Source organism: Muntiacus reevesi, chromosome 8 (genome assembly GCF_963930625.1).
Source record: "Muntiacus reevesi chromosome 8, mMunRee1.1, whole genome shotgun sequence".
Taxonomy (NCBI): domain Eukaryota; kingdom Metazoa; phylum Chordata; class Mammalia; order Artiodactyla; family Cervidae; genus Muntiacus; species Muntiacus reevesi.
This window is the reverse complement of record NC_089256.1, coordinates 17098823-17116685: the sequence shown is the minus strand read 5'-3', so window position 1 is coordinate 17116685 and position 17863 is coordinate 17098823. Positions and strand designations below refer to the sequence as shown.

The 17863-nt window shown below is 38.5% G+C and overlaps 1 protein-coding gene across 1 annotated transcript in view; it reads left to right on the top strand.

Moving 5' to 3' along the window:
• The window catches only part of DNAJC13 (DnaJ heat shock protein family (Hsp40) member C13), a 150492-nt gene that overhangs the window by 24688 nt on the left and 107941 nt on the right, over positions 1-17863 (top strand). The window contains exon 2 of the mRNA XM_065942343.1: positions 1939-2019. Within this exon, the coding sequence (XP_065798415.1) occupies positions 1952-2019 (68 nt within the window). The 5' untranslated portion in view covers positions 1939-1951. The remainder of the gene's footprint in view (positions 1-1938; positions 2020-17863) is intronic.

Below are 17863 nucleotides of genomic sequence, written 5' to 3'. Positions count from 1 at the left end.
ATGGAAACAACACACATGTCCATCAACTGATGAATGGTTAAACAAAATATGGTGTTTCTATACAATAGGAAACTGATGCATGCCACAACATGGATAAACTTTGAAAATGTTTCGCTTGTTATGCTAAGTGAAAGAAGCCAGTCACAAAGACAACGCATTTTGTACTTCTGTTTATATGGGATTCCATAATAGACAAGTCCCTAGTGACAGAAAGTAGATGGTTGCCAGGTAGCCGGTGTGAGGGGGACTGGGAAGTGGCTGCCAGATGGGTTTCTTTTTGGAATGATAAAAATAGTGTATTGGTTATAGAACTCTGTGAACACACCAAAACCTCTGAATCGTACACTTCTAAAGAGGTGAATTTTAAGGTGTGTGAATTGTCTCAAAAAGCTGTTATAAAAATGTTTTTGAATGAAAAATAGTTTTATTCTATTTATGAAAAGAATACTTGTTGATTAAAAAAGTTTAGACATAAAAAGATGTGAAGAAAGCTAAGTAAGCCATTATTCTAACCATTCAGTTTGCATTATTGACACTTTATGTATTTTACAATATTTTTTAGAGTGTATTTCTAATTATTAAGGGTAGGAAGTAGTACCCAAGTGACAAAAGAAGTAAAATGATCATATTGATTTTTACCTTGATTTCAGTATGAAGCAAATGATGTAATATTTTCAGAATTTATCATTAGTCTTTCATTAGTAGCCAGTTTATACAATGAGTTGTGTAAAGCTAGATAAACTGAAATTTTTTCGTGAGCTAAATGGATTCTGGATTTTATACACTTCAGGATTACAGTCAACAAACTAATCTTAAAATATTGCACATAGCATTGTCCCTCTTCCTATGGCTGTTAGGAAGCTTATACCATGTGTGATGTATCATACAAGTCAGCAATCCTCAACTGTTCTATATCCTGTTTAATCAGAGCGTTCACTAACCAAACTGTAACAAACATTTCTGAACACTTAATTTCTGCACTTGTCTTGATGTTTACAGCTACACTGAGTAACATTGTTCTTTTGTGACTTAAAAATCTTTTTCTCAAGAATATTTAATTCCTTGGAAAAAGGTTAATATTCTGTGAAAACGCTAAGTGGTATAAATGACAGTCTCAGTTTTGTTTAAAACGATGATTTTGTTTATTTTTTTTCTAGCTGGAAGAAGGAAAGTTAGCATCTTTGGATGCTAGGATGAAAGATGAGTTACTTTATGAACATTAAAAATGTTTTTACTATGTTCTTAAATTATTTTTAGGCTTCCTTGGTGACTCAGTCAAGAATCTACCTGCAATGCAGGAGATCTGGGTTTGATCCCTGGTTTGGGAAGATCCCCTGGAGAAAGGAATGGCAACCCACTCCAGTATTTTTGCCTGGAGAATTCCGTGGGCAGAGGAGCCTGGTGGGCTACAGTCCATGGGGTCTGAAAGAGCTGGATATGACTGAATGACTAACATTTTAACTTTTACTAAATTACTTTTATAATGAGAATGTTGTTCAAGTTAAACCTTACTTATTTATAGTAAGTTCCCTTTAAAGTGACAGTGGCAGCAAGATGACCGGCACTTAGCAGCTAGAAAAAAACCTTTTAGAATTGGTTTGACACTTGACAGTCATGTGTTAAAATATTATTTGGCAATGTGAGATTTAAAGATTCATTTACTTTAACACTTTTTACTAGATTCTCTATTCTTGGGATGTTGATATGAGGGCAATTCTTGTCCTCAAACTCAGCGTAGTGGAAAAGAGCTGTGACAATATAGTGTGCTAAAGGCTTCTCTGATAGAGAGTTGAACAGATCATCCTTATGGTATTGTAGAAAAAATGGGTCTTAAAATCAGTACCATATGGCAGTCAATGAAAGTATGGTGTGGGAGATTCAGGAAAAATTCTTAAGGTTAGCACTATTACAAAATTTACCCATATTTTTATCTTTCAGGATTCAGCACAAAATGAACATTATTAAGGAAAATAAGGATTTAGCATGTTTCTACACAACAAAACATTCATGGAGGGGGAAGTAAGTATTTGTTGATTTTACTTTTCTTTGCCTCTATGAAGTATTTTCAAAATTACTTTTTCTTTTGATATGTTTGGTTTTCTCTGTTTTCGGAAGGAATTTGGATAAGAATTAAAAGGAAAATGAACTGATTATCCATAGTCTTGAATGCTGTCACTTAAGGATTACTTTTTGTAGTAGTGGAGTGTTAACTTCACAACTTTATCACCTAGAGATGAGCCTACATGTTATCAATGCATTTTCACATTCATTTGACAAAGAAAATATGCCAATAGTGCATTTTGTATTTTTTCTTTTAACCTGTAATTAAATTTAAACATTGGTTTTGATCTTTTCCTTGGGACGGGTTGATGACATTTTTCAGTAACTTGCCTGGTCAGACTGAGGTGTAAATGGTTTCTGTTTCCTGCTCTAAAATGAATAGTAATTCCTAGCCTTCTGATTAATATAAGGATTAAATAAATTGATATGGAGTGTACGAAGGTTTTAAAATTATACCTTAAATACATTCAGTATTCAATGAATGGCAGTTTTTGATCATTACAAAAAAGTTTAGTCTATTGTTATTTTGAGTAGTAATAAGTAAAATGAGTATGCCACACTTTGACAAATAGGTGACCACATTATTCCAAATCAGGCCTCAGACTAAGATAAAAATGTGATATGTGCACAAAGCCAGTAATTTTAATTCTTCTCTCCTACCCCGTTGGAGGATGAGGAGAGAGAGTGGTGTAATTCTTATTCTTAACTTCCCATTTTTTAGGTAATAGTGTTGTTACTTCTTAGAATGGTGCAACATCTGAATTCTGTAGTGTTTCTGGTTTGCATTAATGAACTGACTAATTTTGAAAGATTTGAGTGTTTAATTTTGTTTCCTTTTAGAAGCTCAGTTGTATGAGCTACTTAATTGTTATCCTTGTAGAATACTTGTCTTGAAATTTTTTTCTTCAGTTAATTTCATTAAGCAAAGTTAGAATATTGGCATATCCAGAGTAGTATGACTCTTTAGTTCTTTCAGTAAGTCTTAAAAATGTTGTATATTTAAATGATCCTAATTTTTTTCTCAAATTTTAGATTGCTCTAATCATCATAATATAACTTTTGTTTTTTAAATGTAATTATAGCATTCTGTTGAATTCTACAAAATAACTATAATACTTTTTGCTTTGTGAGCTTGTTGTAATTGTGATCATCTGGAAAAATATTTTTAATGTTCTTAGTGGTGACTGTGACTTAACACAGTCATGACATAAGCACAGAATCTTTTCAGCAAATGATACTTGACACCTGGATATCCACTTGCAAAAAATGAATCTAGGCATAGATTCTACATCCTTCACAAAATTAACTCAGATTAACTCAAATTTGAGATCACAGACCAAAATGTGAAATGCAAAATTATAAAACTCCTAGATAACATGGGAGAACATCCAGATTACCTTAGGTTTGGTGATGATGTTTTAGATACAACACCAAAAGTAACAGTCATGAAAAAATGAATTGATGAGTGGACTATATTAAAGTTGAAAACTTATGCTTTCTGAAAGACACTATCAAGAGAATGTGAAGACAATTGGGGAGAAAATAACTGCAATAGATAACTATTCTACTTACAGAGAGCTCTTAAAACTTAACAGTGAAAAAACAAACAACTTGATTACAAAGTGAGCCAAAAATCTTAACACAGATCTCACCAAAGAAAATATGCCAGGAATTTCTTGGTGGTTCAGTGGTTAGGGCTCTGTACTTCCACTGATCTGGGAACTACAATCCCACATGCCATGCGGCGTGGCCATAAAAGAGAAAAATAGAAAATACACAGTTGACAAGTAATTCAGGGAAATGTAAATGGAGAAATAAATGACCAAAATGCAGAACGCTTGACAACTCCAAATGCTGGTGAGGATGTGAAGCAACAGGACCTCCCCTTTATTGCTGGTGGAAATGTGAAATGGTACCGCTTCTTGGGAAGATAGTTTGGTGGTTTCTTAAAACAGTCAGCGTTCTCTTAGCATGCATGTGCTTGCTAAGTTGCTTCAGTCCTATCCAGCTATTTGCAACCCTGTGTGCCATAGCTTACCAGGAGCAGTGGTATTCTCCAAGCAAGAATCCCATGCCCTCCTCCAGGTCTCTTGCCATATGATCCAGCAGTTACACTAAATTTATCCAGAGAAGCTGAGAACTTACATCCTTACATTGCACAGAAACCTGCACACAGATGTTTGTAGCATCTTTATTCGTAAATTACCAAACTTTAAAGCAACCAAAATGTCTTTTAGTAGGTGAATGAGTAAATAAGCTAATATATGCGGACAATGAATATTATTCAATGCTCAAAAGAAATGAACCATCAAGTCATGAAAAGACGTAGAAGAAACTTAAATTTAACTTAAAACTTAAATACTAAGTGAAAGAAGCTAATCTGTGAAGGCTATGTGCTGTATAATTCAAACTATATTGCATTGTAGAAAAGGGATACTTTATAGAAAGCAAAAAAATCAGTGGCTTCCAAGGTTTGTAGCAGGGAAGAAAGGATGAATAGCCAGAGTTCAGAGGATTTTTTGGAAGGTGAAACTACTCCATGATACTGTAATAGTAGATACACTTGGATACTTTGTCCAAAGTGTATAATGTGAGACACCAAGTGTGAACTCTAATTCAGCTGTGGACTTTGTTGGATACTGATGTATCAAAGTACATTGATCAGATACAGATGAAACAAATTGTTGGGGGGTGGTTCTTGGTAATGGGGGAGGACCTGGAGGGTGAGGACAGGGAGTATGGTGGAAGTCTTTGTACCTCCTGTTTAATATTACTGTGAACCTAGTTCAGTTCAGCTCAGTTACTCAGTCCTGTCCAACACTTTGCAACCCCATGCACTGCAGCACATCAGGCCTCCCTGTCCATCACCAACTCCCGGAGCTTACTCAAAGTCATGTCCATCAAGCCGGTGATGCCATCCAGCCATCTCAACCTAGGTCATCCCCTTCTCCTCCTGCCTTCAATCTTTACCAGCATCAGGGTCTTTTCCAGTGAGTCAGTTCATTGCATCAGGTGACCAAAGTATTGCAGTTTTAGCTTCAGCATCACTCCTTCCAATGAATATTCAGGACTGATTTTCTTGAGGATTGACTGGTTGGATCTCCTTGCAGTCCAAGGGGCTCTTTAAGAGTCTTATCCAACACCACAGTTCAAAAGCATCAGTTCTTTGGTGCTCAACTTTATTAATGGTCCAGTTCTCACATCTATATGACTATTGGAAAAACCATAGCTTTGATTAGATGGACCTTTGTTGGCAAAGTAATGTCTCTGCTTTTTAATATGCACTCTGGGTTGGTCATAGCTTTTCTTCCATGGAGCAAGCATCTTTTAATTTCATGGCTGCCATCATCATCGGCAGTGACTTTGGAGCCCCATAAAATAAAGTCTCTCACTGTTTCCCCATTTATTTGCCATGAAGTGATGGGACCGGATGCTGTAATCTTTGTTTTTTGAATGTTGAGCTGTAAGCCAACTTTTTCACTCTCCTCTTACTTTCATCAAGAGGTTCTTTAGTTGTTCTCTGCTTTCTTACATAAGGGTGGTGTCATCTGCATATCTGAGGTTATTTATATTTTTCCCGGCAATCATGATTCCACTTGTGCTTCATCTAGCCCAGCATTTTGCATGATGTACTCTGCACATAAGTTAAATAAGCAAGGTGACAATATACAGCCATGACGTACTCCTTTCCCTGTTTGGAACGAGTCTGTTGTTGCATGTCCAGTCCTAATTGTTGCTTCCTGACCTGCATACAGCTTTCTCAAGAGCGGATCAGGTGGTCTGGTATTCTCATCTCTTTAAGAATTTTCCACAGTTTGTTGTGATCCACACAGTCAAAGGCTTTGCCGTAGTCAATAAAGAGAAGTAGATGTTTTTCTGGAACCCTGTCCCTTTTTCAATGATCCAATAGATGTTGACAATTTGATCTCTGGTTCCTCTGCCTTTTCTAAATCCAGCTTGAACAGCTGAAAGTTCTTGGTTCACATACCGTTGAATCCTGGCTTGGAGAATTTTGAACATTACTTTACTAGCGTGTGAGATGAGAACAGTTGTGCGGTAGTTTGAGCATTCTTTGCCATTGCCTTTCTTTGAGATTGGAATGAAAACTGCCCTTTTCCAGTCCTGTGGCCACTGCTGAGTTTTTGCCAGCACTTTCAGTGCAGCACTTTCATAGCATCATCTTTTAGCTAATAGTTCAAAATAGCTCAACTGGAATTCCATCACCTCCACTAGCTTTGTTCGTAGTGATGCTTCCTAAGGCCCATTTTACTTCACATCCCAGGATGTCTGGCTCTAGGTGAGTGATCACATTCATCATTGTGGTTATCTGGGTCGTGAAGATCTTTTTTGTATTCTCCTGTGTATTCTTGCCACCTGTTCTTAATATCTTCTGCTTTTGTTAGGTCCATACCATTTCTGTCCTTTATTGGGCCCATCTTTGCATGAAATGTTCTCTTGATATCTCTAATTTTCTTGACGAGATCTCTAGTCTTTCCCATTCTATTGTTTTCCCCTATTTCTTTGCAGTGATCACTGAGGAAGGCTTTCTTATCTCTCCTTGCTATTCTCTGGAACTCTGCATTCAAATGGGTATATCTTTCCTTTTCTGCTTTACCTTTTCACTTCTTTTCACAGGGATTTGTAAGGCCTCCTCAAACAACGATTTTGCCTTTTTGCATTTCTGTTTCTTTGGGATGGTTTTGATCTGTGCCTCCTGTACAGTATCATGAATCTCCATCCATAGTTCTTCAGGCACTCTGTCTATCTGATCTAATCCCTTGAATCTATTTCTCACTGTCACGGTATAATCATAACGGATTTGATTTAGCTCATACCTGAATAGTCTAGTGGTTTTCCCCACGTTCTTCAGTTTAAGTCTGAATTTGGCAATAAGGAGTTCATGATCTGAGCCACAGTCAGCTCCTGGTCTTGTTATTGCTGACTATATAGAGCATCTCCATCATTGGCTGCAAAGAATATAATCAATCTGATTTTGGTGTTGGCCATCTGGTGATGTCCATGTGTAGAGTCTTCTCTTGTGTTGTTGCAAGAGGGTATTTGCTATGACCAGTGCGTTCTCTTGGCAAAACTCTATTAGCCTTTGCCCTGCTAGGCTCATTCTGTACTCCAAGGCCGTATTTGCCTGTTACTCCAGGTGTTTCTTGACTTCCTACTTTTGCATTCCAGTCCCCTATAATGAAAAGGACATTTTTTGGGGGTACTAGTTCTAGAAGGTCTTGTCGGTCTCCATAGAACCATTCAACTTCAGCTTCTTTAGCATTACTGGTTGGGGCATAGACTTGGATTATGGTGATATTGAATGGTTTGTCTTGGAAATGAACAGAGATCATTCTGTCGTTTTTGTGATTGCATTTTGGATTCTTTTGTTGAATTTGAGGCCTACTCTGTTTCTTTTGAGGGATTTGTGCCCACAGTAGTAGATATAACGGTCATCTGAGCTAAATTTCACCCATTCTAGTCCATTTAGTTCGCTGATTCCTTAAATGCCATTGTTCACTCTTGCCATCTCCTATTTGACGACTTACAGTTTGCCTTGATTCATGGACCTAACATTCCAGGTTCCTATGCGATATTGCTCTTTACAGCATTGGTCTTTATCTTTACTTCCATCAGTCACATCCACAGCTGGGTATTGTTTTTGTTCTGGCTTCGTCTCTTCATTCTTTCTGGAGTTATTTCTCCACTGACCTCCAGTAGCATATTGGGCACCTACCGACCTGGGGAGTTGTTCTTTCAGTGTCCTATCTTTTTGCCTTTTCATACTGTTCATAGGGTTCTCAAGTCAAGGAAGCTGAAGTGGTTTGCCATTCCCTCCTCCAGTGGACCACATTCTGTCAGACCTCTCCACCATGACCCCTTCGTCTTGGGTGGCCCCACACAGCATGGCTTAGTTTCATTGAGTTAGACAAGACTGTGGTCCATGTGATCAGATTGTCCAGTTTTCTGTGATTGTGGTTTCAGTCTATGCCCTCTGATGCCCTCTCTCAGCACCTACCGTCTTACTTAGGTGTTTCTTACCTTGGATGTGGGATATCTCTTCATGGGTGCTCCAGCAAAGGGCAGCCTCTGCTCCTTACCTTGGACGTGGGGTAGCTCCTCTCAGCTGCCAGCCCTGAGCGTGGGCATATGGTAGCTCCTCAAGGCTGCCACCCCTGACCTCGGACGTGGGATAGCTCCTCCCAGCCGCTTCTTGGACTTGGGATAGCTCCTCTCAGCCCTTGACCTTGAATGTGGGGTAGGTCCTCTGGTCTGCCGCCCCTACCATGGACGTGGGGTAGCTCCTCTCAGCTGCTCCTGTGCCATCATGCAGCCGCCAGATTATCAGATACCTTTGAAATTTAATTAATTAGCTAATGTGACCCAGGGACCTAGTATATCTTCTTCCTTCTTACTTCCCAGAACAGATAATTTTCTTAGAGTTTCTGTGTCCCTGTTGGACCCTGAAATGCAATCTTAGAAGCCAGCTAAAATGCTGTTCTACTGCCTCTCTGCAGATTCTGAGCAGTTTTACTGCTTGCAAAGGTTTGGTTAAAATGATTAGCTATGTGAGGAGTACAGATTTGCTAGTGTCACTCTACAGTGCCATAGACGAAGTATTGCTCAGTTAGTGAAAGTGAAAGTCGCTCAGTTGTGTCTGATTCTTTGCAACCCCATGGGCTGTACAGCCCATGGAATTCTCCAGGCCAGACTATTCAGGTATGAAGTAAATCAAATCCCTTAAGATTATACCATGGAAGTGAGAAATAGATTCAAGGGATTAGATCAGATAGACAGTGCATGAAGAACTATGGATGGAGGTTTGTGACACTGTACAGGAGACAGGAATCAAGACCATCCCAAAGAACCAGAAATGCAAAAAGGCAAAATGGTTGTCTGAGGAGGCCTTACAATTAGTTGTGAAAAGAAGAGAAGTAAAAAGCAAAGGAGAAAAGGAAAGATATACCCATTTGAATGCAGAGTTCCAGAGAATAGCAAGGAGAGATAAGAAAGCCTTCCTCAGTGATCACTGCAAAGAAATAGGGGAAAACAATAGAATGGGAAAGACTAGAGATCTCTTCAAGAAAATTAGAGATACCAAGGGAACTTTTCATGCAAAGATGGGCCCAATAAGGGAGAAGCTGTATGGACCTAACCGAAGCAGAAGATATTAAGAAGAGGTGGCAAGAATACACAGAAAAACTCTACACAAAAGATCTTCACCACCCAGATTGTCATAATAGTATGATCATTCACCTAGAGCCAGACATCCTGGAATGCGAAGTAAAATGGGCCTTAGGAAGCATCACTACAAACAAAGCTAGTGGAGGTGATGGAATTCTAGTTGAGCTATTTCAAATCCTAAAAGATGATGCTGTGAAAGTGCTGCATTCAGCACTGGATACAAGACTGAAAAAGGTCAGTTTTCATTCCAATCCCAAAGAAAGGCAATGCCAAAGAATGCTCAAACTGCTGCACAATCGCATTCATCTCACGCTAGTAAAGTAATGCTCAAAATTTTCAAAGCCAGCCTTCAACGGTATGTGAATCGTGAAATTCCAGCTGTTCAAGCTGGTTTTAGAAAAGGCAAAGGAACCAGAGATGAAATTGTCAACATCCGTTGAAATATTGAAAAAGTGACAGAGTTCTAGAAAAACATCTAGTTCTGCTTTTTTGACTATGCCAAAGCCTTTGACTGTGTGGTTAACCACAATGTGTGGAAAATTCTGAAAGAAATGGGAATACCAGACCACCTGACCTGCCTCTTGAGAAATCTGTATGCAGGTCAGGAAGCAACAATTAGAACTGGACATAGAACAACAGACTGGTGCCAAATAGAGCAAGGAGTACGTCAAGGCTGTATATTGTCACCCTGCTTATTTAAGTTATATGCAGAGTACATCTTGAGAAATGCCAGGCTGGATGAAGCACAGGCTGGATTCAAGATTGCGAGGAGAAATATCAGTAACCTCAGATATGCAGATGACAGTACCCTTATGACAGAAAGTGAAGAAAAACTAAAGAGCCTCTTGATGAAAGTGAAAGAGGAGAGTGAAAAAGTTGGCTTAAAACTCAACAGAAAACTAAGATCATGGCATCTGATCCCATCACTTCATGGGAAATAGATGGGGAAACAGTGGAAACAGTGTCAGACTTTATTTTGGGGGGCTCCAAAATCACTGCAGATTGTGATGGCAGCCATGGAATTAAAAGACGCTTACTCCTTGCAAGAAAAGTTATGACAAACCTAGACAGCATATTAAAAAGCAGAGACTTTACTTTGTCTACAAATGTCCGTCTAGTCAAGGCTGTGGTTTTTCCAGTAGTCGTGTGTGTATGTGAGAGTTGAAATATAAAGAAATCTGAGCTCCAAAGAATTGATGCTTTTGAACTGTGGTGCTGGAGAAGACTCTCGAGAGCCCCTTGGACTGCAAGGAGATCCAACCAGTCCATCTTAAAGGAAATCAGTCCTAAATGTTCATTGGAAGGACTGATGCTGAAGCCGAAAGTGCAATACTTTGGCCACCTCATGTGAAGAACTGACTCATTGGAAAAGACCCTGATGATGGTAAAGATTGAAGGCAGGAGGAGAAGAGGACCACAGTGGATGAGATAGTTGGATGGCATCATTGACTCATTGGACATGAGTTTGAGTGAACTCCGGGAGTTCGTGATTGACAGGGAGGCCTGGCGTGCTGCAGTCCATGAGGTTGCAAAGAGTCGGACACGACAGCGTGACTGAAGTGAACTGAAACCATGGCGGAGGTAATGAAGATAATGGTGACCTCCTTCAGAAAGTCCCATGCAGGCACTGCTATACTCAGTTCCCCCAACCCTGCAGAAGGCCACCACTGACCCAGGCCTCCTCCATAGACTCCTGGACACTCATGGGCAAGTCTGGGTCAGTCTCTTGTGGGTCCCTGCTCCTTTCTGCTGGGTCCTGGTGCGCACGAGCTTGTGTTTCTGCCCTCCAGGAGTCTGTTTCCCCAGTCCTGTGTAAGTTCTGGCGACTCAGTGGTGGGGTTAATGGCGACCTCCTCCAAGAGGGCATATGCCACACCCAAGTCTGCTGCACCCAGAACCCCTGCCCCTGTGGCAGGCCAGTTTTGACCCTTACCTCCACAGCAGACACTCAGACATTCAGTCTCTGTGGGGTCTTTGGATCCTGGTGTGCAGAAGGTTTGTTTGAGTCCTCAGAGCATCTCTGGCGGGTATGAGGTCTGTTTCTAAATGCAATTTTGCCCCCCTCCCATCTTGCTGGGACTTCTTTGCCCTTGGACGTGGGGTATTTCCTCAAAGTGGCTCCAGGGCTGTGCAGTCACTGCTCCAGTGCCTAGCATCTTGCTGGGGCTTCTCTACCCTTGGACATGGGGTATCTCCTCACAGTCACTCCAGCACCATGCTAGTGAACAATTAAAAGTAGCCAAGTTTACCCAGGGTACTATTGGAGTTCAAGCTGTATATTTTGAGGACTATGTGAGGTAACAAAACCTATCTCTTTCAGCTCTGTTTAGATCTTTTTGGCTTATTTGAAACCTGTTGCGTAGACTATCCACTGAAAGGATTGAAGATGTTAACTTTAAAATAAATTCACAAAGGTTTTTATTTTCACAGGAAATTAGAGAGTCATTGTGTGTGCTCAGCAGCTCATTAATATTTGACTCTTTGCGACCTCATGTACTGTGGCCCACCAGACGCCTATGTCCATAGAAATTTCCAGGCAAGAATACTGGAGTGGTTTGCCATTTCCTACTCCAGAGCATCTTCTCGACCCAGGGGTCGAACCTGCATCTCTTGCAACTCTTGCATGGGCAGGCTGATTCTTTACTACTGCACCACCTGCGAACCATTATTTTATAATAAACACAAGCTTTTTCTGTACTTAACAAAAAAAGTAATGTTGAGTTTTCTCTCTTTTGAGATAAATGAATAGTACAAATTTCGGTACAGAAGTATATGACCTTGTGATGGTGCCCAGTATCTTTATAATATGTTTTTGTCTTGATAATATTGTACATGTCTAATTGATACAAGTTAGTTAAGAGTATTCAGATCTGAAATAAACTTTCTTACAATGACTGACAATTGTCTTAGCTCTTACTACTTTGAAGTTTTATTTAAGATATCTAAATTGGTTAACTAAATAACAAATAAAATATCTGCCCAGAGGAAACTAGGTCTTTAAGGAACTCTTACTCACTGCCATATCATTGAACCCAGCACACCATTAGGTACTCATTTAATATTGAGGCAGTCAATGATAATATGGAGTATCTAACCTGACATTATTAGTTTTTTCTTCCCTAAGAAAAGTTGCTGTATGGAAAAAAATCATATTATAAAAAATTATTTCAAAAGGAAATCCTGAAAGCAGGATTTCCCTGTGGTGCAGTGAATAAGAATCTGCCTACCATTGCAGGGGACAAAGGTTCAATCCCTGGTCCAGGAAAATTCCACATGCTGTGGAGCATCTAAGCCCATGCACAACAACCACTGAATCCATGGCTCTAGAGCCTGCAGTCTGCAGGTACTGAGCCCATGCGCTGGATACTGTTGAAGCCCATGCGCCTGTGCAAAGCAGCGAAGACCCAGTTCAGCCAAAAATAAAATATTTTAAAAAGAAGAAAGCAGGAAAAGATTGAGGGCAGAAGTAGAAGAGACAGACAGAGGATCAGATGGTTGGATGGCATTACCCACTCAATGGACATGAGTTTGAGCAAACTCCAGGAGATGGTGCCGGATAGGAAAGCCTGGCATGCTGCAGTCCGTGGGGTCACAAAGAGTCATGCATGACTTAGTGACTGAGCAACAAGAAAAACTATTATTACTCAGTACCATTGTATCACGATTGATTAATAGAAAAATAATGGAATTCTGTATTTTGAACAGTACCGTTAAATAGAAGAACCTTTGATCAAATCCAGATGCATATCAGAATTATCTTGGAATCTGCCTGCAATGCAGGAGACCCGGGTTCGATTTCTGGGTTGGGAAGATCCTCTGGAGGAGGAAATGGCAGTCTACTCCAGTATACTTGCCAGGAGAATCCCATGGGCAGAGGAGCCTGGCAGGCTACCGTCCATGGGGTTGCAAGAGTTGGACATGACTTAGTGACTAAACCATTACCACCACAGATGCCCAGGTATTTTTTTTTTTTTTCACCAGAGCTCCAGATACATTTCTAATGAGCAGTCTTGTTTAAAAACAAGACTGTATGAAGAGCTTTTACTTTTATTGAGTTTGTTTCACTTTTTCTATTTCATATTTAGTGCTCCTATTTCATTTATTTAATGTTTTCCAATTTCTCCATTTCTTTTTTTTTTTAATGTTCTTTCTCAAGCCTTTATCAAGTGTAGTAGAAAAACTTTTGTATACATATACATAGATAATATGTATAATATATATTTTAGAAAACTTATGAATTTTTGCCTAACTAAAAAATTTGTGATATTTTGATTCTACTTGTTTGACTTAGTAAAAGTAGAAAGCTCGATTTGTAATTAAAAAAAAGTATATATGTATATATGCAGCAAGCAAAAAAGGTCTACGCCACAGCACAGGAAACTATAGTCAGTATCTTGTTATATACTATAACGGAACATAATTTCATAAATAATGTGTGTGTGTGTATATATATATATAACTGGATCACAAGAAAAAGAATTCTACTTTTTAAAATTTAGTAATGTTTACCTTTTTGCCAGTTTTTCTAAATGTAATATACATCTTTGTTTCATTAAAAAAAAAAAATCTTAAATTGCAAGTTTCACTAACAAAGCATGCATGTGAGCTCATTCTGATTTTAATCTAAATCTGGTATCCCAGGGGGCATTTTAGGTTCTTGGAAGGTTTAAGGGTGCTTTAAAAAGTTTTTGTTTAAATTAATTAATTTTGGGCTGCATTGGGTCTTCATTGTTGTGTGTGGTCTTTCTCTAGTTGCGGTGATCAGAGGCTACTCATTGTGGTAGCTTCTCTTTGTTGTGGAGCATGGCCTCTGGTCCTGGATAGTTGCAGCACATGACCTCAGTAGTTGTGTGAATCTTCCGGGACCAAGGATTGAACCTGTATCCCCTGACTGGCTGGAAGGCAGATTCTTAACCACTGGACCACCAAAGAACCTCTATAAAAGTTTTAAATGACCTGGGAGTACAATATTTGCCCTAACCTTAAAGGGAAGTGCAACAGCTATCCTAGAGGAGAGAGGTCTGTGGAACCCTTAGAAAAAGAGAAGAGAAAGAAAGAGGAATGGAAGGACATTTTCCTAAGAATTTTCTTGCCACTCTTCTTAGGAAGCTTTAGGGCTCTGAGTTTACCACTTATGACAGTATTTTGGGCCTAGTGGACATCTCACTCCAGCATACTTTTGCTGCAGTATCTAAAATGCACTCTCTTCAATATGGTAACCACTAACCAAGCATGGCTGTTTACAGTTGCTCATTAGCCACATTTCAGGTGCTCAAAAGAGCTAACTATTTGGATAGTGTAGCTACAGAATATTTCCATCATTTTGGAAAGTTCTTTTGCACAGCACTAATCAAGATGAAAAAGTTATACAAGAAAAATGTTAGGAAGAGCTTTGTTGGGTAGAGATTAGTGTAGAATTGAAAAGGATATTTTCTTGACTTAGATTCTCTTAAGATTATGAATATCACCATATCAGTTGATATTTGGAACATTTCAGGCATTTAATTCTTACGCTTTTGCTTCCAGAGTAAAGTAAGTAAATTCTGTAGTTTTATTTCAGGATTATACAAATTGGCATGTTTGAAATGAATTCATTTATAGAACAAGAGAGTAAAAGATGTGAAAAACAAACTTATGCTTGGGGCAGATGGGGAAGGGAGGGAGGGATAAATTGGGAGATTGAGATTGACGTAGATACCACTTTACATTAATAGATATCTAACTAGTAAAACGGACTGTATAGCACAGGGAATTCTACTCAGTATTTTGTAATGACCTATATGGGAAAAGAATCTTAAAAAAGTGGATATATTTATATGTATAACTGATTCACTTTGGTGTACAGCTGAAACTAACACAACACTGTAAATCAACTATCCTGCAATAAAAAATTTTAAAGTTAAAAATATTGGCATGTTTGTCAAGATGACTCTGAAAGTTAGAATTTGTGAATTCATATTTCTGCCATACATTTGATTTCATTATGCTATCTTCTGAAGCAAATACTAGTTTAATAAGATTTTATTTCTTTGGTTTTCTTTTTTCTCATTAATTAAGCCTCTGAAACTTTGAGACTTTTGAGCTATTTAGATAAATCCTCATCTACTTCATCTGTCCCTCAACCCTCTCCCCACTTTCAGTTCATTTCAGTTCAGTTCAGTCGCGTCCGACTCTTTGCGACCCCATGGACTGCAGCATGCCAGGCTTCCCTGTCCCATCACCAACTCCCGGAACCTACTCAAACTCACGTCCATCGCGTTGGTGATGCCACTTTAGATAGCAGCAAATGAATGTTTTTATATTAGAAGGAAGTGTGCTCATTGTTTAGTTTCCCATTGCACCTTCAACATAAGAAATTAGGGAAAAAATTTGTAATACAGCAAAATGGTAAAGATTAATAAAATCTATCATTTTTCCCAAAAATGGAAGCTTTGTCATTTTTATTATATAATGTACTGATTAGAGCAATAGGAAGTTAAAATGTGAAAGAGCTCTCTTGATCTTCATGAGAATACTCCTAGCGTGTGACCTTTGAGTCAGAGGGTGACTGTTGGTTTATGGTAATGTGTACCTTTTTACTGTTAGTAGTTTAAAGCAGAAAAGCACAATCTTTTCCATTCATGTAAAAAAGGCATCTGATTATATTTAACGTCCATTTTGATCATTTAAAAATCTCTTACTAAAATACCAAAAAATATTTCAATAAATATCCTAATTAACACATTTTTCTAAAATTCAGCTGTTTTCCTACAATGAACTGTCTTTGATCATGGTGTATTACTATTTTAATCTGTTATTTGATTCTTATTGATACTATTTATTTAAAAATAGATTTGTTTGTTTTGCCAGGTTTTATTATCCCTGGAAGAACTGAGAAGCTTTAGTTTGTTTCCTGGAACAGTTGAAGAAGCATAGAATTTACCTGTTCCTTTAGGGTTTCATCTCCTTGTTTGATCCTAGTACTTTTGTAGGATGTAATTGTTTTTGGCTTTCTTAAATTCATGTAATAGATGTTGATTTATCTCAAATATCATTTTTTTTCTCCTGTGTCTATGGTTATAAATTATCTTATTCTTAATTTTGTTTTTGTATTTTCTTAGACTTATTTTCTGGAGAAGGAGATGGCAACCTATTCCAGTATTCTTGCCTGGGGAATCCCATGAACAGAGCGGCCTGGTGGGCTACAGTCCATGGGGTTGCAAAGAGTTAGACATGACTGAGCAACTGAGCTCACAGCACAGCCCTAGTTTATCATCTTTTTTCTTTTTTTCTGGAAAAAAAAAGGCTTTGAAATTGTTTATTAAAAAGAATGAGCATATACTTGCAATGACTAATAGCAAATGATACTGTAGTAAAGCTACTAGGTTGTTTTTTGTTTCTTTTTTTCCATTTATTTTTATTAGTTGGAGGCTAATTACTTTACAGTATTGTAGTGGGTTTTGCCATACATTGACATGAATCAGCCATGGATTTACATGTGTTCCCCATCCTGAACCTCCCTCCCACATCCCTCCCCACCCCATCCCTCTGGGTCATCCCAGTGCACCATCCCTGAGCACTTGTCTCGTGGATCCATCCTGGACTGGTGATCTGTTTCACACTTGATAATATACATGTTTCAATGCTATTCTCTCAGATCTTCCCACCCTTGCCTTCTCCCATAGAGTCCAAAAGTCTGTTCTATACCTCTGTGTCTCTTTTTCTGTCTTGCATATAGGGTTATAGTTACTATCTTTCTAAATTCCATATATATGCATTAGTATACTGTATTGGTGTTTATCTTTCTGGCTAACTTCACTCTGTATAATGGGCTCCAGTTTCATCCATCTCATTAGAACTGATTCAAATGTATTCTTTTTAATGGCTGAGTAATATTCCGTTGTGTGTATGTACCATAGTCGCACCAGTCAAAATGGCTGCTATCCAAAAGTCTACAAGCAGTAAATGCTGGAGAGGGTGTGGAGAAAAGGGAACCCTCTTACACTGTTGGTGGGAATGCAAACTAGTACAGCCACTATGGAGAACACTGTGGAGATTCCTTAAAAAACTGGAAATAGAACTGCCATATGACCCAGCAATCACACTCCTGGGCATACACACCAAGGAAACCAGATCTGAAAGAGACACGTACACCCCAATGTTCATCGCAGCACTGTTTATAATAGCCAGGACATGGAAGCAGCCTAGATGCCCATCAGCAGATGAATGGATAAGAAAGGAATATTACTCATCTTATTTTCAAAGAGCTAATTTGTCAGTTTTAAATAAGTTTTTGTAATTCAGTTTCCACTTTTCATCATTATGAATTTCTCTCTCTTCTAAAAAATTACTGATACCCAAATGGTTATTCTCCTTCAAATATGTTGCTTTAAGTAAAGGAAGTGACTTAAGAAGGGAAGATGGCTTGTCTATCTTCCAAAAAATTGCAACACTTAATTGTAATATAGGTAGTTGCTTAAATAGAAATCATTAAGATTCCAGAAAAAGGACTGTGATAGACCAGTTGTAGGCTGTAGCTTTTCCTTCATTTGCATCATGATCTTGTTGAAAGGATATTTTGAAGGAATTACTAGTGTATAGTGTCTTTTTTTTTTTTAATTTTCCCATTTAGAGTATTTTG